General features: G+C 36.1%; 1 protein-coding gene across 1 annotated transcript in view; it reads right to left on the bottom strand.

Annotated features, from left to right (window-relative positions):
* LOC150095212 (coiled-coil domain-containing protein 25) overlaps positions 1 to 22,954 on the bottom strand; it is a 139,404-nt gene that overhangs the window by 11,228 nt on the left and 105,222 nt on the right. Inside the window, exon 7 of the mRNA XM_090410487.1 lies at positions 16,108 to 16,153. Within this exon, the coding sequence (XP_090266613.1) occupies positions 16,108 to 16,153 (46 nt within the window). The remainder of the gene's footprint in view (positions 1 to 16,107; positions 16,154 to 22,954) is intronic.

Raw genomic sequence — 22,954 nt, 5'->3', positions numbered from 1 at the left:
ACAAAACTATGATCCCTGATCAAGCATTTAACAGGATCACAAATTTGGTTTGCTACCCACTAAAGGACATCCACAACAAGCAATGGAATATAAAACTTCAACACCTAAATACCAAAGGCCAATCCCTCTTGAAAACAACAGAAGTGCTCCGAATTAGCCACAGGCCCCTTCCTCCAACCAGTAGAGAATGAGGATTTGCATACAGTGATGCTAACAAAGCTGAAAACATTGCAGATAGCCTAGGAAAAAAACAATGCAATGACAACTACAACTATGCAAATCTAAATTTCATAGGACAAGGTACACAGTTGTGTTCACAGAGAAATCAGAAATGCTGACCTAATTTTCCCTAGACCTGTGTTTCCAGCTAAGGTGCACCAAATCATCAGAAAATTAAATACCAAAAAAAGCACCATGACCAGACAGGATCGCTAAACAAATTTATTCAAATTCCTCCCCACAAAGGCATCGTGCATCTTGTATTATATTGCAGTATTATCGCATGTGTAGTATTACATTATACATGCAATGCTACATTACTTTTCCTATATGCTGGAAAGTAGTTCTCAAGCCATGAAACGAGATGCAATTCCCTCAAAACTGTTCTGTCAGGTGTCTTCTCCCTCCAGGAGATTGACTACCATGCATCTCCACCTTGTCCTATTCTGCACCTCTCTGCTGCATTCCTCATATGAGAAATAGGTCCAGTCTTCTATATTTTTCTTCCACTCCAGTCTTTGTCTTCCTCTCTTTCCCTCAACAGTTCCTTTGAGAAGTGTCCTTTGTAGGCAGTTATGTCTCAGAATATGTCCAAAATATCTGACTTTTCTCTTTTTAATTTCTTTCATCAGGCTTCTGTTTACGCCTGCCATCTCTAGTACCTCTTCATTTGTCTTTTTCTCTTTCCATGATATTCTCATAATTCTTTGCAGCATCCACATTTCAAAGGCCTCCAGTTTTTTCACACTCAGATTGGAGAGTGTCCATGTCTCTACTCCATATAATAATGTAGATCATATGTAGCATTTGGAGATTCTTAGTCTTGTTTTCAGATTTAATTCATTAGATGTTAGTAGATTTTTCATACTGTTGAAAGTTGACCTTGCAATTTCAATCCTTTTTCTAATTTCATCTTCTGTCCTGCCATTCTCTGTGATCAAGTGTCCGAGGTATATGTATTTTTGCACCTGTTCTAATTTATTTCCTTTTATATTGATGCATATTTTTGGTTTTTTCTTTTCTCTTGAAATTATCATGATTTTTGTCTTTATAAAGTTGAAACTGAGGCCATACTGTTCGCTATACTTGAGGGTTTCATCTATAAGAGTTTTGAGGTCTCAAAATTACCATCCATTTAGCTACTTTCTTGCATAGGCAAAGTCACAGAACATGCAATCCTCTTGCAGCAGCATAAAATGCACAAATTATTATAGATGAACAGTTAGATTCAGGAAAGGCCATTCTACAACACATCGGATTTACAGCATTGATGAACACATCAACCAAGCATTCATATGGCAACAACACTCCAGTGCAATCTTCTTGGATGTGTCCAAAGCATTTGACAAGATGGCTCTATGGTCTACTTTATAAACTATTCTAAGCAAAATTCCCAACTGATGATATGATCATCATAGCCAGATCACTTCATCTGCAACTAGTTACCAAGCAACTCCAAATTTCCGCCAAAACTTGAAAAATGGTTTGCCAAGTGGCGAATCTCCATCAATCTCAATGCTCAAGTCCAGCAATGGTTTGAGCAATCAGCAAATACAGTTATTATGACTCTATATATGCTTAAAAAGACAGCTTACTTTACTCCAACAGAGTAAATTATTTAGAAGCAAATCAATATCGATATAGCATCTTCAACCCTCAGAAAAGGCCAAGCTGCTGTAGCACTAGCTGCCACTAAGTGGGAGATGAGTTTCATTGCCCAGCATAACATTTGCTTATTGGAGATTTGAAGCAAACAAACTGTTTGATCCAAAGTTTTTGTTCAATATTTATTTTTTCCTGAAAGTTTCTTATAACGTGCAATGTGAGCTGCATTTTCAGAGTTAAGCTGCACAATATAAAGACCAAATATTTATTTTAGAGAGTACAGTTCAGAAATAATTAATTCACAAATTGGCTGCTATATAAAACACTGGACTGAACCTATTGGCAATGCTTTAGCAGGATTCTGTTCTGTGTGCTAGAAGAAAGTAGTATATATCTAAGAAATACCATCAAATATATGTTTGTATAGAAGCTGCATATATTTCTCTGTAAGTACAACTCCATATGGAAGAAAACTCCTTTCCTCCATATTCCTCTCTATTTCAGTTCATTATAAACAATGACCATGAAAATCAAGCAAAAAGAAAGATGACATACAAGAGATGCAAATTACAAAATGTTCCAGATTCACTATGCACATATTGTCTCAATTCCAATCTGCTAAATCATGATCAACAGCTAGATTTAGCTGTTGATCATGATTTAAGTGCTACTCATCTCACTTTTCACAATTTACATGCATATTTAAAACTTACTATCTCTTCATGATCTTCTTTGGCTATAATCTTTTTACCTTATTCTGTCAAATTATTTTGCTGTTTCTATTCTCTGCCAATATCACCAATCCCTCTGAATTTTTCCAGTCCTACTAACAAATTCATCTTTCTTGGAAATTTTAGTGTTCAAGACTCAAACTTGGCTTTCCAACTGTACGCTTCAGCCCATTTCCTACCACTGATACACAAATTGTTAACATGCCTAACACAATCAAATGACTCATCATAAATATTACTAGAATCACCTATGTTTAATTTTAATGTCTTCATTTCTAACCCCCCCCCCAGCTAAGTCATTGTGAATACAGTTATAGAAAAACATTAAAAAGAACAACAATTCAATTGAAAGTGTGTGATATTATGTGCACTACTGGCTACAGGAGAACAGCTCCCTCTGCATTAATACATATTCAAGATAAATTACAATAAATTAATTTAGTTAATAAATTCTTCTTCCTCTTGTGCCTTTTCCCACCTATTTGGGGTCAGCTTTCTACATGATGCAACTTTACACATGCAATCCCAACTGACCTGGCACAGAGCCTGGTAGTGGGTGTTTGCAGGGGCAGTTTGGCCTGTTCTGAGGGATGAAAAAACAGTTTCCAGGAAGGGGAAAAAACCCTCTACCTCCATATGAGACTGGCTAACTCACCTTTAGTCGAAAAAAGACCAGAAATGATAAATAACAGTGAAGATAATGTACACCCTTATCTCACACATTGATATTTTAATATCGAATCATCTATCTCCCTGTGCCTCCTATAATTCTAACTGCTGACTTACAACTGAAATGTATACAATGTATTGTGTGTGTGTGTGTGTGTGAAAATAAGTGAAACAAAAGTTTCATGAAACTAGTTTCTTACTCTATGTAATACTTTGTTTTTATGGAATAATACCAAAAATAATTTTCCTAGCATGTCCTTTCAACAGCTTTTCTCTTGGCACCTATTTCCACAAAAATTTCTTAACACAGAAAAAAAAGAACCAAAAGTTACAATAGCTGAAAAAAAATTCAGCTATTGTAAAAATGGCTACAATAGAACATTAATAATAATAATATAAAATAAAAAAAAATCCTCAATCCTATCTCAGCCTCCAAAACAATCAGATGAACAGAAAAACAAGACTTTAGAGGAGCAATGATTCTCCCATACATACAATCAGCCACATCTGCCACTAACCAGGTGTCTAAAAGATCAGCTGTAGTTGTGGTTTACACTGCATAGGAAGACAGAAATGTTTGGAGAGGTATACCAATCAAAACACTTCAAGCAGTTTGAGAACAAAAGAAGGCACAGATCAGGATTGGCATCACATACAACTGAAACGAAACATTAAGTATTATGGCAACAAATAAAAATGCTCCATACAGGTTACTGTTTGTTGTTTTTCTCAAGAGCATTCAAAAAGTCAGTTGAAATGATGAAATATCCTTTACAAAAAACAAGGGATGATTTTACATCATCCCTTGGTGTTCACTAATTCACGACACCCACATATTTACCAGTAGTAGTATACATCAGTCCATGAATGAATAAAATAACATACCAAATGGACACTTTCCATGTTACTAATGTTCAAATATTTTGCTATAGTTATTAGCTGTTATTACCTGCTTTCTTTCTTTTTTTTTTTTTTTTTTACTTTATTCACATAATTATCCCGATGATGTGAAACAAATATTTCATGAGAGTAGTTTCTTAATCCATGTAATACTTTATTTTTATGGAATAATAACAAAAATCACATTCCTAGCATGTTCTTTCTCCACAGAAACTAATGCAATGACAACAAAATTAAGAAACAGATTCTCGTTATATTCCCATTATTTCTCAACTATGTCTTGAAGTGAAAATGTGATCTTGACAGCCTATAATTGGTCTGAACCCAGCTTGTTCTTCTCCAAATTTCTCTTCCATAATTTCCTTAGCTTCTTCTCAAGAATTCTTGCATTAATCTTAGCAGATAAATTCCACTGTAATCCTTATATTCAGTTTTATTTTTGTTTCTAGAAGCAGGTAATATGGGAGCTCTACTCCAATCATTATGAATGCAAACATATGCATATAACTTCTGGATATAACAGTGCAGCAAATGTAGAACTTTTATACTTCTGTATTTGGGTATTTCTGGTTGAATATCATCTACTCCAGCTGCCCTTCCACATTTGATGATTTTTATGACTTTAACTTCTAGGATTGATATTCTTGATTGCATTCTTCTTGCATATTTTCTATCAATGTCTCTTACTCTGTTTAATTTAACAGTCTTTTAATTACTCCAGACATCAAGAATATCTTTATCTTCAGTTTTCATGTTATCTTTATCATATTGGATTACTTTTATAGTACTATTTCTTCTATTTCTAAGCTTCTTCAATAGCATCTAGAACATTTGGCCACCTTCTTGATATTTATCTTCTGTACTCTTACCAAATTCTTCCTGTGACTTTTGTTTAGCTGCTGTTACACATTTGGGTTTCTTACATTCTTCTCTGTAATCTCTCAAAGCACATGTGTATACAAACTTTTGATATATGCGGTCTTATTTTCCACAAATGCCTCTAACTTCCTGAATCCACCATGTAATGCTGGTTTTTCTATCCCTACAGAAAACTTCACTACATGCTTCGAAGGCTGAATCAGTCAATGTTTTGTTCAGGGTATGCCACTGAGTCCCCAAGGTTTGATTCTTGTTGCAAACTCTTTCAGTTTTTCTTAAAACTGAAAGAGTTTTCTTTTTCTTTTTTTTATTTGTATATTTGGGTACAGAGCTTCATTTTCTTTTCAACATGATATTCAATTTTATCCTGCTCAAAACTAAATGTTCGCTTCCTATTTCAAATCATCTGCATAATCTCATGTTCTGAAAACAGAACAAAAACCGGTGTTGACACAATACTGCATTTATTGTAAAATCAATAAGGAGTTGGCCCACCTTTGGCCACAATTACATTATGCACTCTCCTTGGCACACTTTCAATGAGATGCCAGTAACTAGTTGCAGGTATATTTTTCCATTCCTCCTGCAAAGCAGTGATCAGTTCAGACACAGAAGTTGGACGTGTCATTCTAACTCAAATCCGACATTCAGATTCATCCCAAAGGGCCTCTATAGGATTGAGGTTGGGACCTCGAGCTTGCCACTCCAAATTCTAGGAAGCACGCCATTGTCTAGAATGTTCCAGCACTTCTTGACATTCATGTTTCCATCCACAACCACCAACAGTCCGAGTCCATACCACGAGGAACATCCCCAGACCATGACACTGCCACCACCAAATTTAACAGTTGGGATGACATGCCCAGCAATGAACATCGAATTTAAAAACTGTGTAGTGTGATTCGACCCAGCCAAGGTGTAGGAGTCGAGAAAAGACACCGTTGAAGCCTTGCCGGTCCCAAGCCTAGAGAAAGGGGGAGGGTTAGCAAGGGGGCCAACCACCCCTCCTGTAAAAATACCTCTGGTTATGAAACAAGCATCACAGACGCCTCGGAATTCAGACGCTTTTACGACAATGATTATTAATCGTTTTGGGACCTGGAACATACCGTTACGTCTTCACTTTTCATAATTTATCTATTTTATTCACTCTATAGGGCCTCAAAGGTTATCTACTAACTTGATTCCTGTGAGACGTCCCCTTTTTAACTCAGGCAAATTTGTCTGATTAATTGCTGTGCCAGCCTAAGTCTAAGGATAGAAGTATCTTATCCTAAGGAAAGTTCACAGAGATCAAGTGTCACCAATATTATTAAATTAGATCAGGGAGCTGTGGATACCTTAGCTTTGCAGTCGTAGCCCTTTTCTCTTAATTTTCTTTGGGTATTCCCTGCATGCATATTTTTGATATTTTAATGAGTGGTGACACTTGATCTCTGTGAACTTTCCTTAGGATAAGATACTTCTATCCTTAGACTTAGGCTGGCGCAGCAAATTAATCAAACAAATTTGCCTGAGTTAAAAAGGGGATGTCTCACAGGAATCGAGTTAGTAGATATCCTTTGAGGCCCTATAGAGTGAATAAAATAGATAAATTACGAAAAGTGAAGACATAAAAATACGCAGTTAGATGAAAGAAGGTGCTCTTTTTAATGTGACGAATGTCTTACGACAGTATAAAATTGGACTGTGTGCTGTACAAGAGGTGCGTTGGCCAGGTCAATGCACCTCTTGTTATTATGCAGCTCGACCCGCAATCAGGGGTATACGCTTTACTGTGGTGATGACAGATGACAAAGAGTCCTCGGAACTGCATTTTTAGTTATGATAAATTTTTGTGATTTTAGATTTTAAACCTGTTAACAATCAGCAGTGCACTATTAGAGTTAAGGGACGCTTTCAAAATGTATCTATTGTGAACTGTTATGTGCCTATGGAGGAGAGCTCGGAGGAAGCTAAAGATTGTTTTTATGAAGTGCTTGAGCATACCTGTGCTAATCTACTGTCTTATGACGTCAAGTTAGTGGTGGAAGATTTCAATGCAAAGCTGGGAAGAGAGCGTGCATGGCGCCCTTTCATGGGTAGTGAGAGTCTACATGAGGAATGCAACGATAACGGGACCAGACTTCTGAGTTTCGCCTCAGCCATGGGATGCTTTGTAAAGAGCACTACGTTCGTGCATAAAGACGTCCACAAGCAGATCTGGAGATCGCCAGAAAGTAAAACAGCTAACCAAATAGACCATGAACTAGTGTATTGGCGTCACCACAGCTCCATTTCGGACACGAGGAGTTTCAGAGGAGCAGACAGAGATAGCAACCACTACCTGTTAGCCTAAGATTTCAGGCACAGAATCGTGGTTCAGAAGCCTTCGTGTCCTACCACATTACCTGTATGGGACGTGGACAAGTTGAAAACAGCAGAAGGCAAGCAAGCTTTCCAGTTAGAGCTGCAGAATCGTTTTGAGGAACTACAGGAGGAGAGTGATCCAGATGGGATGTGGAATACCATCAAAGATACGATCGTGTCAGCTGCCTCGAGAACTGTGGGAAAGAGAAAGAGAAGAAGAAAAGCATGGTTTAATAGAGTATGAAGAAGCTGTAGCGAAATGAAGGGAAGCACTATTGAACTATCTAGCAGACAGCAGGAAGAAGGCTGCATATGAGAGGATGAGAAGAGTGGTGAATGCAGGAAAAAGCAAAAATATCTTAATGAGAAGGTGGCCAGTATAGAGAGAAATAGGGTGACGAATAATGGGCAGGAAATGTATCGGACGATCAAAACCATGCGAGGCCCAGACACAAGCAGCAACCATAAGAGATGAGAGTGGAAATCTTCTAACAAACTCAAAAGATGCCCTCGTTCAGTGGCGTAAATATTTTGAGAACTTGCTAAATGTCAATGTTAGAATGGCAATACCGGAGAACCATACTCCTTACTAACTGCTGAACCACATATTGAAGAGCCGATGCTTAGTGAGATTACTCGTGCTGTCTGCATGCTGAAAAATAATAAGGCTCCAGGAGTGGACTGCATTCCAACGGAGCTTATGAAGAATGGCAGGGACGTCCTGCTGGAGCAGTTGCACTGGCTCATCTTGTTGCTCTGGCGAGAAGAACGGCTGCCGGACAAGTGGAAGGAGTCGCTCATCACCCCTGTATAGAAGAAAGGAGATAAGTCTCAATGCGACAACTATAGGGGTACCTCACCGTTGATGACTGGCTACAAGGTGCTGTCTAACATCATGTTAATGTGCCTCACACCATATGCAAAAGAGTGTCTTGGTGACTACCAGATGTGCTTTAGGAGGAACCGTTCTACAACAGACCACCTCTTCACGCTGCACCAAGTTTTTTAAAAGTGCTGGGAATATAACCGGGAAGTCCATAATATTTTCATACTTTTCTAAAGCCTATGACTCAATTATATGTTGAAAAATGTGGCAGGTGTTAGAAGAACTGGGAATTCCTCAAAAACTTCGAAAAATGGTGCAGTGTGTGTGTGTGTGGCTGGTTCGAGAGCAAGAGTGAAAGCAGAAGGTGACCTGTCGGACCCGTTTCAAGTACAGACTGGCATGAAGCAGGGTGATGGGCTTTCTCCGATTCTCTTCAATTTAGTGCTGGAAAAAGTAATTAGAAGTACACAGCAAGTGGTGGGTGGAGTTGACATGGGGGTGCAAGTCAGGATGCTTGGCTATGCGGACGACCTGAACATCATGGCACATCAACGAGACGACGCAGTGGCATTGGTTACTGCCATTGAGGAAGCTGCAGAAGACGTTGGCCTGAAGATAAATGCCGAGAAGATGAAGTACCTTTTCATGAGTTGCCATGCTGCTCAATATCTAGAGGAAGCTGCTCAGTTTGCGAGGGTGACGGAATTTAGATACCTGGGGTCTATCGTGACTGAAGACAAAGTCTAAGCCGATGTCGAGAGTTGGGTGGTGGCCTACTACCAAGTGCATCCCCTTTTTGCCTCGCGTATACTGTCTTGGACTAAAAAGGTGAGCATACAAGCCTCTGATTAGACCGGTTCTCCTCTATGGTACTGAAGCATGGACTCTCATGGTGAGGCAAGCCTACCTGAGAGTATTTGAGAACAAGTTGCTGCGACATATCTATGGAGAGGTCATGGCAGAGCCTGGTGTCATGGAAGGAGTCTAGAGGAGGCGGGCTAATGCTACCATACATGCTTTGTACAACTCAGCAGACGTCTTGATGGAGCTGCGAGCCCATCAAGCATCTTCAGTGGCTGGGGCCCCTGCATCGTATGGGCGCCGAAAGGACTGTGAAGCAAGTGTGGGAGGCCTGACCCCGAACAGGGAGGTCACCAGGGAGACCAAGAAGGAGATGGGCAGATCAAGAGGAGGACCTGCAGGTTGTCGGGCTGGAGACCGAAACGCGGCGAATAGTAGCAGAGGACCATGCCCAGTGGCGTCACATGGTACTTTAGGCCAAAAGTCCCACCAGGCTGATAGTGCCTAGATAAGTCAAAGTAAGTCAAGTAGCGTGATTTGTCACTCGATACCACATTTCCACTAGTCTATTTTCCATCGATGATGCTCTTTGCACAAAGCAAGTTGCTTACTGGCATTCATACAAGTTATTAACGGCTTATATGCAGCAGCTCGGCCGTGGATATTTAACTTGTGCAGTTTCTTACAAACTGTCTTTATGCATACATTCACCCCTGTTGACTGCTGCAATTCCTTGTTGATTTGTGCAGAGGAATGATGGCACACACGGATGCCACATTTCAGAGCAGTCTTGTCCCTTTCCATCAATTTACATAGCCTTCCTGAATGTTTCTTAAGACTACCATCTTGGTAGTCTTAAGTCCCTCACATTTCCATTTACTGATAATGTCTTGAGCAGATGACAGTGGGTGTTGCAATTTTTCTGCAATCACAAGTGCAGACAGGTTGCTGATATGACACCCTATAATAACACCTTGTTGGAAGTCAGTGAGCATAAACATACGTGGCTATGTCTCACTAGTAGACAATATACAGTACTGTATGATGTTAAAGGAGCTCACCCACAGTTTTAAAGGAATTCTGACACAAGTGATCTATTGCAATGTTCTATTTTTGTTGCAAAATGGGGTACCCAGACACTTTTTTCCACATAGGATATATGCCTGGTATTAATTTCCCACTTTGCCGTTTGTATCTCCAACAAAGACCTTTTTTTTTTCTTTTCCTGTGGGACTATAGGTAGAAATAAGTTGCTATCCAATTTTCCATTTTGATGTTTGCCCACATCACTACTTGATACTGCCTACCATCCATAAAGATTATAATCTTAAGTTTAGTGTTGTAATATAGCTATTCTTTCCTTTTCTTGATCATTACTGACTGAATGTAACATCTTGGATTTGCACTTAGAAGAATCATGAAATTTTGGTAGTACCAATTATATTGACTCAGTACTTCTTCCGGTTCCACTTCTTTTCCATTGAGACCTCTTATGCTGATGCCGTGTCCCTTATTCAAACCATGATTTTCTAAGACGTGTGCAAAGGCTGTTCAAGAGAAGAATAAAAATATATTGTAATTGTTATTCACTGAAGTTCTCACAGTCTATATTATAATTCAAAATATCAGGAAACAAATTATCAACATATCCAAATATGATTATGAAAGGGGCAAATGCAGGAAACTTGCATCAAATTCCCATTGCAACCATTCTTTCCATGCTTTATCACTGGAAAGCATGGTCATAGCTAGTGGCCCTAAATTTTGACCACCTCTCTTTCCATCTTTTTTTACATGAGGATTTCTATGCATCATTACACACAAACCAAAATCTGAATTTTTACTTCTCCTCCCATTCATACATTTCTGACTCACAGAAATTTCTTCGATTCTTCATCAGAAAAATCTTACCTAGTCTGGATATTTAAAAAAAGAAAGGCCTTTTCCAGATATTTTGACAATTGGTACTCTAAAATATCTCCTATTTCACTGGTGTGTATTCTTGAAGTTTTTGAATTAGTCTATATCCAACTCATGAAGGGCATTTTTACTATTAAATTGTTGTTCTATTACAGCCACTTCAATTTTTTGTCATGTAGTATACAAATTCATTCAACTTTTATGCTACTTGGAAACCTCAGAAATAATCAACAGCCACAAATATAATGCTACTGCCCACCTTGGGATAAATACGATCAAATCGTTTGGAAAAATGTCAAGTGGCTTATTTGATATGTTATTATATGTCATCTGGATTGTAAAACTATCTCTCCATATTTTCTATCATCACATGTAATATGATGATAGTCAAGTGATTTATCCTCAATTGTAATTTTGCTAGGGATGCTACAGGACTGTTCTATCACCCAATCTATAGTTTTTACTAATGACTCAATTAATAAACCTCGGCTCTTTATTTAGTAATTTCTGATAAACTTTTTTTTTTTTATTTCACCAGTAGCAATACTCACAATCTACTTATATCTCACAAAAAATAGTTCTTTTCTTCTAGTCTTAGCAGTGACAATTTCCAATCATCTTACTTTCTTAAAATAAAAGAATTACTTCTTAGGATAACTAATGTTTTGTGCCATAAGCAGATTAAAAGCATTGCCTTGTTAACATCCAAAAATTTTGTTCTATCTCTTGTCTCAAGTGGTATTAGGCTTTTCTGACCAGCTAGCTCGATGCAAATTGCAAAGCCAGTGAATACTGTTAACTGAAAATAAAAATAATAAATTTAGTTTAATTCTTTATCCAAGTGTGAGCAAAACTGACAACTAGCCCAGCCCTTGACTATGCTTTTGTAAACCTCCAATAAAACATCATAACAGAATACAACCACTAATATATCATTTTGTATTTTGTTATTTCTGAGTATTTTGAAAGAAAGACTGCGGTCTTATTAATTTAGTTTAATAAGACTGATGCATTCTTTGTTAATGCCTTTACCATAATGGGCTAGATCCTTATTGATATTTATTCCTAAATGACTCGACAAAAACCCTGAATTGTCGGATGCATTATTTTCCTAAGTTGTTAATTTTCATAATTCATACTGCATGAATCTTATGGTGTCAAGTGCTTTAGTCCTCTATTCTTACTCCACCCTTCAAAGTCAATCCTAACTGATGTTTAGTGAGATACTTGTCAAAAGGTTGCTTTTACAAATGACAATAAACCCAAATAATGAGATGCACATGCTTTACAGATAATAAATAACAGATAATAACATCACTCCTATCTCAGCATCTCCCATAATGTACAACACTTGGATAAAGGATTAAACTAAATTTATTATAGTCTAACCAAGTGAAAAATAAACTTTCAATATCTTTCTTTAAATCCAGAGTAATTTAATAAAAAAGGTGGCACACCGTTTGGCAACTCCTATAGGTAGAGATGACCTTGCTAATGCTTTTGCCTGGTATCTCCACTTCGGCCAGGCTCCAGCTGAAGAGACCTCAATAAAGGTCGAAACTAGTCTGGGTAGTTGCCCTTCCCTTAATGCATAACATTATACATATCATACAAGGAGATGTGTTTTGCATTATGGGAGATACTGAGATAGGAGTGATGTTATCTTGCTCCACCTTTGCAACAAGTTGCCTGGTGTTGTACCACCTTACCCCAGTCCTGAAGATACTTTCAGGTGCAAACTTTGTTTGCTCACACTTGGATAAAGGATTAAACTAAATTTATTATAGTCTAACCAAGTGAAAAATAAACTTTCAAGAAAATAAAAATACTTAACTCAGTACAAAAGAAACAATTAGGTTGGTTACTCACACATCTTTCAGCAATTCGTGCCAGTATCTTTTTAATACAGATTCAGATTCTGCTGCTTACATTTTTATGAAATTTCCAGAATCACTGTTCATCAGTATTTACATTCATAACAGCCCCACTCTCCTTTAAATTTGTCAAGATGTACAGTAGCTATTCAATACTCAATAAGAGTTTATATATTTCCTAAAGAGTATGATTAGTAAGTTTTCGAATCAAGTGCTAGTAAACATCTTTCTCCCCTCCACTGTGCTAGCATACTAGATTGAATGACTGTGTGGGAGTCCAATTAAAAAAAAAGTTCAGTTTCTAATTTAAAATTTCACATTTCCTTTTAAATAGTACAGTGCTGCTTGTAACAGAATTGTGTTCCAAGCAATTAATCTATATAAGGCAGTAGTTGCAAATATTAGATGGAGCTGCCCTTCGACCATATGTGTGCCAACCTCCTTTTACATTTGCCAACATGGCACCACAGCTCTGAGTTGTGGTTGTTGGACAGGATTCGATTAAAAATATATCCACCTATATTAAAAGAAATGAACAATTTTGAGGTACAGATTATGAAATGTGCTAAAATTCCATTTGGTATAAGTGAATGTTTTTGAATTTTGGTTGCTTGTAATGGTGAGCTTCATATAACACTGCTACTAGCCAGGATTTTTTTCTCTAATTAGCGTAATTAGTGTTATTCCTATAGTGATCTTTTCATTGTACAGTCACAAAAGAAGCTGCATATAGCTACCTGTTATTTCATTGGCACGTATTCTGAACATGAGAGAAATACATCACTGTGAATCAGATGAAAAAAGAAAGAAAAAAAAAAAATCACTTCACCATTCATGATCTCAGCAAACAAATGACATCGCTACTATTTTACAATTAGCAAAACCAGAACCTTTTTTCACATGGGATCTCAACTGCTGATCTCAAAACTATGGTCCACTGCAGTTCAACTTTTGCATTTGGACATCCCACATCAGAGAATATCCAACCAAGGATCAATCATGTGTCCCCTCTCTCAAAAACTAATCCCAACAAATAAACCAAACAAAGCACAATATACAAACCATGGCAGAATCCCTAAAAAAAAAAAAAACTTTCATCCATGACAAACTTCAACATAAATGACATCCATGATTACTTACAGATGGGGTGCTAAAAGGTCAACGCTGTATAAATGAGAGTAGACCTCCACATTGCCTTTAAAGGAAAGCGGAGAACTGACTAGAGCTTCTGATCTAATGTCCAATCCTCACCTTCTTGTGGTGCATCCTGTTAGGTATCTACCTGTAAACTGAATGAATGAGGATTGCCTGGCAATTTTGGATTTAGCCAACCAAATTGTATTCTTATTGGCTTAAACCAAAATACAAAATGATGGTACAACATGACAGAATTTCATGCTGGCTGGGACATAACACGATTAAACAAGGTCCCTATTGTTTTCACCAAGGAACCAGGTCGAACAGCGAAAAGTCAGCTACTGGAAGAAAAGCGAAAACACACCCCAACTCAACATCACCAGAGTTAAAGATCGATATTATCAACACAAGAAGCCTGAATGGCAAAGAAATGGAGCTAGCTGAGGAATTGGATAAGTACTAGATCGATATAATAGAGGTGACTGGAAAAAAAAAAAAAAAAAAAACTGGTGAGATCTTTTTGAGCAATAAATACGAAATATTATATTCAGGCAATGACAATCAAGGTAAAGAAGGAGTAGCCATAGTATTCAACACTAAACATGAGGCTAATCTTCTTGAATGGCAGGCAGTCTCAAGTAGAGTGATGTGGGCAAATATCAGAATAGGGAACTGGACAATGAGACTTATTTGTGCCTATGGTCCCACAGAAGGTTCTACTAAGATAGAAGTGGAGAAATTTTTTGAGGCTTTAGAGAAAGCAACTGACACAATGAAAAAGGAAAAGTTGGTCCTTATTGGAGATCTAAATAGCAGAATAAGAAATGATTGTCAGACATACAAAAATGTTCTGGGAAAATTTGGAGAAAAGAGCAAAGCTAATAATAATGGCAAATATCTGTTGGATTTCTGCTCAGAACATGGGCTGGTTATTACTAACACTGTGTTCCAACATAAAAATGTGCACAAATTCACATAGAGAGAAGAGGCAAGGAATAAGAAAAGTCTCATCGACTATGTTATTGTTGATAGTGATATTTTCTCTCTGGTGCAGGACACTATAGTGAACAGAGGATTTGAAATTGGAAGTGATCACCATTTAAGTCTTGAGCAAGATAAAATTGAATTTCATATTGAAAAGGACATGTAAGAAAGTTTTAAAGCAAATAAAAATTCAGCAGCTTTCAGATGTGAACTGTAGACTAAAATATACAAACGTTATTCAAGAAAAAACGAAAGAGTTTAAGAACAGGAACCAAACCTTGGAGATTCAGTGGCAAGCCCTGAAGAAAACACTGATTGATTCAGCCAGAGAGGCATGTGGTGAGGTTGTCTGCAAGGATTGAAAAATCAGAACTCCATGTTGGACATAGGAAGTTAAAGAGGCAGTGAAAGAAAAGAAGAAAGCATATCTCATGACACCTTCTTTATCTCCTCTAACTACTGTAGATAAAGCAAATCACCTTCCAACTATATAAAAATAAATAAATAAACCACCCGCTGTATGTCTCCTCTGGCCTTTCGCCAGAGGAGATGAAGAAATCCTGAGTAGCTTAGATGACAATAGGTCGGCCAGGCGTGATGTTATCCTTCCAACTGTGCTCAACATTTACACAAAATTAACATCCATCCTTTGAATGAATTTATGGTTTTTACAGTCTTTTATGACCATTCTAACATCTACTCTGACTCTTACACAACTGAAATAACTTATTTTATGCAACATCAGAGAGTGTCAAATAAGAACTTTAGATTTTTTGTAAGTTACAATTTAAATTGTTTCACTCAATCATTGTGTATAAACTGTAACATTGTTTTGCTTTGAGGATGCCGATTTGAAATCCAGCAAAATATAAGTCGATAATCCAATCAATAGCCTTTTATAATTTAGTACTTTGTTTGGTATTTGTAATACTGTTAAAAAAGTTACATCAATACTAATAATGTCACTACCAGTCTGTTTTCTGCAATAACTTTGGAAAGCAGTTAGATTTCATCAGATCCCCCACATTTATCCTAATTATGTTCGATATTTTTTACATTCCACAGAATGTTTTTTTTTTTTTTTACTTTAAATAGGTTGTCCAATTCATTCAGAACCATGTGTTTCACTTCAATGGTTTTATTTATTTCTTTATATTTTTTCCCTTTAGTTATTACTTTTAATTCATTGTTAAAAGAAATAAGACATACATACCTGATTAGACTGCATGTTCTCAGATTTCATAAGTGATGAATAATTCCTATTAAAAAAAAATAGTATGCGTATGCGTGTATATATATATATAAAATTAAAATTTAACTGACTAGAAACTGAGAAAGTATAAAAAAAAACTTTAATAAATCGTGAATAGTTTCATCGGTGTTCCGACTTCTTCAGGTGAGTAAGAAATAACATAAGACATAAAAATAACAAGGTAAAAAACATAGACTTTCCAGCTTAATAAAAAAAGCAGAATAGTAACAGTCATATTTGAATAGGTGACCACGTGCTACTGTTGACATGAGTTGAATGTGTGTGACAGCTAATTATAGAGCGCCACTGTTGGATTACTGCGCTATGGGAATCAGGCAAATTGTAGCTTAGATTGCTGTTCAACTTATTCATTCAACTTACCTGAAAGTTGAATGAATTAAGCCTCTTTCCACTTTGAAATGTTATACTAATGAATGTTACAAATGATATTGTATCTTTATATAGTTTTTGTTATAAATTAAGATATTTCAGAAATCAAATGTTTTGAGGTCTAATATTGCCATTAATTTTTTCCTATCTGTGGAATCAAACAGTTGGCTGCAATCTATACAACAATAATATTAACACCAGCTAATAATACTGTGTAATATAAATGTCATGAAGATCTACAGCACATCTTCCAATCCTTAATCCCTTGTATTCTATATATATATATATATATATATATATATATATATATTTAACTGAAGTTTTCTAATTTCATTTATAAATGAGAATATACTGCAAGATAAAGAGATGGTCTAACTGAGTATTTGAGTTCATTACATCAGCATCAATAAACTTCGTTTCTCAAATAAATCTGTAATTCTATATTGACTAAAAAAGCCTTTATCTTTACTAAATGAGAAAAATAATTATACAAAATGCTGACTTTATCCATCAATAATTTGTACATGTACAAGCTACTCTTCAACTCTGCTGTATCAACACATTAGCACACCCAAATTCATCACCTGCTGTGTGCAATGCATTATACAGCAATTTGTTTTTCCATTATTTCAGTAGCCTTTCTGGCCCAGATGATGTGAGCTTATCTCCAAAATAATATCTATTTTCTGACCTGAAAGTGCAGAGTCGTTTAATCAAATGCCTATATCCTCCCAGAAGACAATATTATACATGTTCTCATTACAAATTTAACATAAATAACATCACATTTGCTTACAGCAGCACCAGCTATACATTAATTCTGTATTTTAATCATTTTTGCAATATCTGTCATCATCATCAAATACATCAAATTCCTGATAAGTATCCTCAAGGGATGTACAGGCTAGTATGATAATAATAATAATAATGTAAATTCTTCATATAGTGCTAATTTGCTAACAAAATTTCTCCCAAACTAGCGTATCATCTGCCAGAGCTCAAGTATCATCAGATCTTATGTCTTCTAAAGCACTTCTTAATGCATCAATCCACCTTAATCTTCCACTCAATATTTTTCCTGCAATCAAACACCTGTTTTGCCAACCTTTCCTTTACTATTCCATTTAAGTGATCATATCCACAGAGATTAGCTCTACTCAAAAGTTCTGAATGCTAACACTCTCAAGTTCTTTCCTAATATCTTCATCTTTAATATGATTCTGCCATTGATGCAATCAACTCTTCCCTAATTTTTTTTTTTTTATAACTCTCATATCTGTGTTCTCCAGTCTTTAATTAAATGTTTTATTTCTAACTCAGCTCCCAGATCCAAAAGAGAAAACTGGTATGAATTAAACTTGACAAGAAACTATATTCTTGTTTAATCCTTTATCCAAATTTGAGCACACAAAGTTTGCACATGAAGTAGTTTTTTGGTTTGAAAACTGTCTTGTATACAGATAGTTTACTGTTTTGACTGATTTATTCGTATTCCATAAAAATTTATTTAGTTGACTCTTCACAATAGCAGCTTTGCTTATTCGATTGTCTATTTCATATTTAGCTTGCACTAGAAATTATGCTTGCTGAAATGTTTTATTTGCTCTGTAGGTTTCGTATTCAGGATGCACTTGTGTTTTTAATGTTCCTGCTTATTTTCATAGTTTGCTTTTTACAGCTGATCTTATTATCAAATCTGTTAAGCAATTATTCAATTTAGTTATGGAATAACTAAATTGAATAATTGCTGAAGACTTGTAAAGGATTTATTTAAAAGGATAACATCTGCATTAAAGCAAAGAGAGCTAAGTTAGATATCTTCAATTTTGGTATCAAGCATTATTCCACTTTCTTTTATAACGTAATCCACATAAATGAAGAACAAGATTCAAAAAGTGTTGCACCCTTGTTGTATACCCGATTTTATATGAAACCATCTTCCTGTATTTCTTTCAATTCTAACTGCTAACCTTATAACTTAAACATAGACTATGCGATTGCTTTGTATAATGCTTTACAAATGTTTTGAAAATAAGCCTCTTGGCACATTGTCATATGTCTTTTCCAGCACTAGAAAACTTAAATCCTTATAATATTTCAATGATTTTGAGCATTTCTAGTGTTCTATTGCACTCTCCAGCTGCCTTTCACATTTTAGGTTTTGACTGCCTTTTCTACCTCAGGTGCTGATATGCATTCCTGATTGCATACCTCTCGATTGCATATTTTCTTACACTGTTCTGTCACCTCATTTCGTTTAATGATCTTTCACAGTAATTACACAGACATCCAGAATAACTGTCCTTAGTTTTGATATCACCTTTATCAACTGATTCCTTTCGATTTCTGAGTTTTTTATCAATAGTTCAAACATTTTGCCATCTTCCTGATATTTATCTCTATATTCTTAAAGTCATTCTGTGACTTTTGTTTAGCTACTTTTTACATGTTGTTTTTCTTTCTTACATTTTTCTCTATATACTCTCCTGGAGAACTTGCTGAATTTAGCCTTATAATTGATTTTGCAATGAAAAAAGCTTTGCAAGGGAAGGGCTAGGCCTACACGGTTGAAAAATCTTAGCTACATGTATCCAAATCAAACAAAAGTTACTGAAAATATCCTTGATATGTGAAAATATAAAGAGAAATTTAAAATATTTTCCACTGATGTTTTTAGCAAGTTGGTATGCTCTGCAGAAATCAGAACTAAGTCATTAAAAGCAGGAAAATATAAGAATATCTACCATAGTAGGATCCAAGTTTGACTACTCAAAAATCGCTGCTTAAGAAGTCAAGTTCAAAACCAATACTGTGATCAATGGCTTTGCACAGAGATATGGTGTATTACCAAATAAAAAGGAAGATAGCACAAAGGACAAAATGAAAATAATGCCTCCCATTTTTCTGTTTATTTTTCTTTTGATTCAAGCATAGCAGAAAGCATTACACATCACACAAAGTGTATAGTCTCCAATCCCCCCCCCCAGTGAAAAGTGCAAAAAAGTCACATGAACACAGAACATGATTAATTCAAATTGGCAGCTGTTATGGGAGTATTGTAGGAAGCAGAGAGTGGTGACTGAATTCCATACTGTTGAAGATGCAAATCCATAGAAATGCAAACCTGCCTAAAAACAATGTATGGAGATGGTACTTCTGAGCAGACAGTGAAAAAGGGACAAGCGTGGCATTAATGTGCTGATCAAGTAAGGATAATTACATAATTCTCAAATTGTGCAATAGCTGATAACACAAAACCAGCAGTGGTAATGATGACCATCATTATAGATCTTAGCTACAAGATCTGCACACAATGGATCCCAAAAATGCTGAGCAATGAACAAAAACAAGTCAGGAAAGTCATCTGTATGGAACTTCTTTACCACTTAGAGAATAGAGGAGAAGTTCTCCTGTCCCACATAGTCACAGGTGATGACACAGGGTTCACAATTACAACCCTGAAATGAAGGGAGTCAACGAGCATCATCTCAGATCACCGCACAAGAAAAAATTCAAAACACAAAGTCATGGCAACTATGTTCTAGGGCAAAGATGGGGCCTTGCTTGTGGACTTTTCTGAAGAGACTCCACAATCAATTCAGAACAATAACAAGGAGATAAATCGAAGAAACTCAGCCTTAGAGTCTCGCCCACTAGAAATAAAACTGAGGTTGTCTTCCACGACACTGTTCTCACACAAGCTTGTGCACAAGAATGCAATGGCAACATTTCATTGGACTGATCTTTCCCATATCTCCAGATCTGGTATCCTCTGAAAACCACCTGTTTGGCCTGAAGGATGCACCCAAAGGATACCATTTTGTAGACAATGAGCAGCTAAAGCAAGTCTTCGTGAAGTAGAATTCTCTGTCAGAATTCTGAAAGAGTAAAGTATGCCATTCAATTAGGAATGCCAAATGTATAAGGAATGATAGATTACTGAAAAATGACTGAATACTCAACAATGATGGAAGATTAATCCATATAAAAGCCACTGCCAAATAAATTGTGCTTTCTAAGAAAAAAAATAAATCAAAATAAATATATAGCATTACTTTTGTACTATTATTATTATTACGTGACACCACCAAGGAGTCCAAAGCCTCATCGAGGTAGGACACCTACTTCAAACTCTCCTTCTCCACCACTTGATGCACCAACTACAGCAAACTGACACTACCATCATCACCTACACCAATGCCCACCAGTATTTTTTTTTTGTCTGTAAATTGCATGTGTTCTTGAGGCCGATGAAAAACCCAAATTTATGGGAGTAAAAACCCTGCTACCTCTGTATGAAGTCAGCTAACTAACCTTCAACTGAAAAAGCCTATATAAAGATTCCTCTCGTTGCAACAAGAATCAAACTTGGACTTTTTCCAATTGAAGAGCACAACGTACAGTCATTCTTCCAATTGCTACAGAGACGATTGGCACTTGAGCACTATCCCTCAACATCTTTGGAGTTACTTGATGAAAGTAACATGCATTATCTGTAAACACTTGGAGTACTTTCCTGAACGTTGAATGGCTACTTTTCACTATAAAAAGACTCATGTGGCAAAATTTGTGAACCTGCTAAACAAACATCCTCACAGATGCCAAAGAAGAAAAAAACTTCTAGCTATTTTCAGATTTACAATTATAAATCAGTAATTAATTTGATGAAGTTAACAAAATTTTATTACCTTATTCAACTATATTAGGAATGGTGCTAAAGCACCATTCCTAATATTAAGTTCTCCTGAAAAGCTGCTACTTTATTTGCAACTCTCCAGAAGAACTTAAATAAGCTGGATATATGTGAGTGAGTGAATTAATGGAGATACCACTATAATGTTGCTAAGCTTTTTGAACTCCAAGATCTACAGATGCATATTCTGTTAGTGAAACTGTACTGAAAGTGGAGGCAAGGAATCTTGGAATAATGGTGGATAGAGAAAGCAAAAATGGATGCAGCAGTCAATCACATAAAATTTTGATCAGGTCATATTTACTCAATTGCACTAAGATACTGTTCACAGGAATATGTAACAATTTAGAGTAGGTGATTTTAAAAAAAAATGATATCAGAACTGGAATGGCATCTATGTGGATAGATTGAGGACATATACAGTTTTAGAAGATTAATATTATTGAGACATACGCTGTCTCCAGTATCTATGGTAGATACTGGAGAGAATGTTTAAAGAATATAAACAAAGTGAAGCAACAAGGGAGCCATCTTCTGAAAATGCACAAGAGTGGGGAATAAGGAAATAAGAAGTTTTTTGGCATGGAAAGTGGAAGGTATAAAAGTGAATGAATGAGCAAGGATTGGCAACATGCTTTAGCAACATTTCTCATTTAGACAATAATAAAAACAAAGAAAAGAAAGCAAAGAAATAGGATGCTGCAGTCACATCTAATTCCAAGGACAGAAAAACTAACACTATTCATCTTCACATGTAATTTCTTATGAAAACGAGTCTTAAGTATTTTGTGAAATATATATCTATTAAGAATAATTTCTTAATGTTGGGATTCGTGGATATTTGTTTGTCATATAAGAGATTAACAAAACAAGACTAACAGTGTACTATTATTTTTGTGGCTATTTAGCCTATTTTTGTTTAGGAGTACCCCTTTTTTTTTATAAATGTCATTGGCTTTTTTACTCAAATTTTAGGACATTACTGATGTTTTATATGGGCAGATATATATGAAGAATATATAGGAAGAAAAAAACTGGACATACCTTTGTGGGATGTTGTTGGCTGTCTTTTTTTTTAGTGGCATCCCGGTGTATGGCTGAATGTGTGTGTGTGGGGGGGGGGGCAGTTGGAAAAGTGGGGTTTGAGAGATGTTGGAGAATTATTGGTGAGGCAAGAGGTATGTGAACTTTTTTGAACCTTTTTTAAAAAACCCATTTTTTTATATATTTTTTAAATTATTAAAGGTGGGCAGGAATACTTTGAGATGGGGGTGAACACTAAATTTTCTATGTTCACCCCCAAAAATTTCTATTATATGTTCATCCCCATCCCAAAGTATTCTCTACCCACCTTTAATAATTTAAAAAATATAAAACCCGGGTTTTTCAAAAAAGTTCACATACCTCTTGTCTCACCAATAATTCTCCAACATCTTTCAATGTCACTTTTCCGACCCCCCCCCTTCGGCATTCAGTCATACTTCCTTCCTTCAACAATGCATGTATATCACCATATGCTGGGATGCCACTGAAAAAGAACACAGCCAGCAACATCCCACAAAGGTATGTCCAGTTTTTTCTTCGTATATATTTTTCATACTTCTGTCCATATAAAACATCAGTAATGCCCTAAAATTTGAGTAAAAAGCCAATGACATTATAAAAAAGGGGTACTCATAAACAAAAATAGGCTAAATAGCCATAAAAATAATATTTACTTAGAGG

Source organism: Typopeltis vanoorti, chromosome 20 (assembly GCF_054136105.1).
Source record: "Typopeltis vanoorti isolate ZY-2024b chromosome 20, IOZ_Tvanoo_1.0, whole genome shotgun sequence".
NCBI classification, from domain to species: domain Eukaryota; kingdom Metazoa; phylum Arthropoda; class Arachnida; order Uropygi; family Thelyphonidae; genus Typopeltis; species Typopeltis vanoorti.
The sequence above is the reverse complement of the archived record's forward strand: the minus strand, read 5'-3'. Positions and strand labels throughout refer to the sequence as shown.